General features: G+C 53.5%; 1 protein-coding gene across 3 annotated transcripts in view; it reads left to right on the plus strand.

Moving 5' to 3' along the window:
* Positions 1 to 1,427: 1,427 nt before the first annotated feature.
* Positions 1,428 to 2,031, plus strand: part of grid1a (glutamate receptor, ionotropic, delta 1a) — a 165,260-nt gene continuing 164,656 nt past the window's right edge. Inside the window, exon 1 of one of the 3 annotated variants that reach the window (XM_008321593.3) lies at positions 1,428 to 1,642. In XM_008321593.3, coding sequence (XP_008319815.1) covers positions 1,564 to 1,642 — 79 coding nt within the window. In that variant the 5' untranslated portion in view covers positions 1,428 to 1,563. The remainder of the gene's footprint in view (positions 1,643 to 2,031) is intronic. The other 2 variants (XM_017037306.2, XM_017037302.2) reach the window with 2 other exon arrangements.

The following is a 2,031-nucleotide window of genomic DNA, read 5'->3' on the forward strand; positions in this document are numbered from 1 at the left end:
CCCCACCTCCGTCCTCCCCCCACCGTCCCCCGTACTCCCCAACATAACAAATACACAGAACATTGCCGTTTTCCTGAACGGGGACCATGGACAGCTCCACAGGTGCATTCAGGGAGCTGTCCGCCGCCGACGGTGCTGAAAGTTTACTCCCCGTGCCTCTGACGGACGTAATCCAACAATTAAGAGATATTTCCGTATTTTTTGCAGTCACGAGAAATATCCTTTAATTGTAAGACCACGTCCGTCTCTGGAGACCCCCCCGTGTCCTCCTGGAGACCCCCCCGTGTCCTCCGAACTACTCCGGCTTTACTGCCCGCTCACGCCCGGCTTCGCTTGGGTTTTTAGGAGGCTGTCTAACTGGCCGTAACGATTACAGGCAGCAAAGTATAGACACACACAGACACTGTATCTGCATGTCCGTGACATGAGCCCACGCAGTCGAAAGAAACACGTATTAAAACGGTCGCGTGGACGATGTTCAGGGAACAGTCACTAAGTGGAGGCTTCGGCCGATCCTTCTGTCTGCTCCTCCGCCTCCGAACAGATGTTTCACACCGTGCGGCTGTCGCGTCTGTCAGCTCTGCCCCTCATCCATCACCGGTCCGGTGTGTGAATCCACTCTCCACTCTCCACTCTGCCACGTCAGCTGCGGTCCGTGGTCCGTGGGTGACGCTTGAATCTTCCTGCCCGTCCGCGGGAAAACGCCTAACTTCAGCAGAAGGAAAAAACAGTAGCGTCGACTTCTGTCCGGTTTATTGCGCTTCTTGGAGTGGATCTCTGCAGTCGTCAGACCGAGTGGTGCAGGAGCTGCGGAGTGGAGGAGTTTTCCCCCCCCCCTCTCTCTCCGTCCTCCCTCTGTGCTGGCTGGAGCTCCACTCGTGTGTGGAGTTGTAGGTTCTCCACGAACGTCTTTCTGCGGCTCCTCCAAATCATTTCTACCCGTCTTTTCGGGACAACAGCCCAGTCGTCAAGTCTCTGCAGTCACGTGATCTAGATAGGAGAGAAGAGTGCGTTGTTTTTCCGTTGCATATTCTTGTGTGGCTGTCTCACTGTGTGTGTGTGCGTGCTCGTGCGTGCGTGCTGGTGCGTGTAAGTGTGTGTGTGTGTGTGTGTACTGGGGTGTCCCTCCTCCGCATTTTTTGCTGCTTGCCATGCTTTGGACGCCGGAGCACAGGGAGAGAGGCGAGAGTGAGGGAGGTAACGGCGCTCTCTCTCTCACCGGCTACAGCTGAGGTTCCGCTCCTACCTCGGGTCACTGCTGCCTCTCCTTCCACTCACAGCTTCTCCGCGGCTCCGCTTGTTTTTCTTGGTTTAAAAGCAGAAAAAGAAAAGCAAAAGCTCTGCTGATTTTTTTTTTGTTGATTTTTTGTTTTTACGTGCCTTGTTATTGGTTCCGGCAGGAGAGAGAGAGAGAGAGAGTGGGAGAGAGAAACCCAGTTCGGCTTCTGACTGTCTGTTTTTTTTTTCTCTCTGCCTCCTTCCTCTCCTGCTCTTGGTGTTCCATCTGGACAGTACAGATCAGCAGAGCGGAGCTTGGATGAGCCGCCGCGCTGAAATCCCGAGATGGAGCTGCTGCTGATCTACGTCTCCCTGTGGATATTGCAGTGCATTTCGACCAGAGCGGACTCCATCATACACATCGGTGAGTGTCTGTTTGAACCAACACGCTGTTTGGAGCAGACGGTTGCGGGGATGAAGCCGTGGCAGCGCATAGTGCGTGGATGAGAGAGGGCGGGAGAAACAGTCGGTTCTGGTTCTGGTTCTGGTTCTGGCCGCGTCTCGTCTTTAATCAACACTTCTGGTCCCACAGCGACTTGATCAAAGTTTGCGTTTTATAAAGAGCAGACAGAACGACTGTTGACTTGATGTTGATTTACCACTTGTTTTTTTTTTATTTTTTTTTGTGTTTGACTTTTCCACCGCGGATCCCTGCGTTCTCTCTGCCTCCTCATCTAAACCCTTTTCCCTCGGCCTCTAAACTGCAGTTGTACATTTAAATCACGGCTTCACGGGGGGGGGTGAAGGGGGGGG

This window comes from Cynoglossus semilaevis, chromosome 12 (assembly GCF_000523025.1).
Source record: "Cynoglossus semilaevis isolate Cse_v1.0 chromosome 12, Cse_v1.0, whole genome shotgun sequence".
In the NCBI taxonomy this organism is placed as follows: Eukaryota; Metazoa; Chordata; class Actinopteri; order Pleuronectiformes; family Cynoglossidae; genus Cynoglossus; species Cynoglossus semilaevis.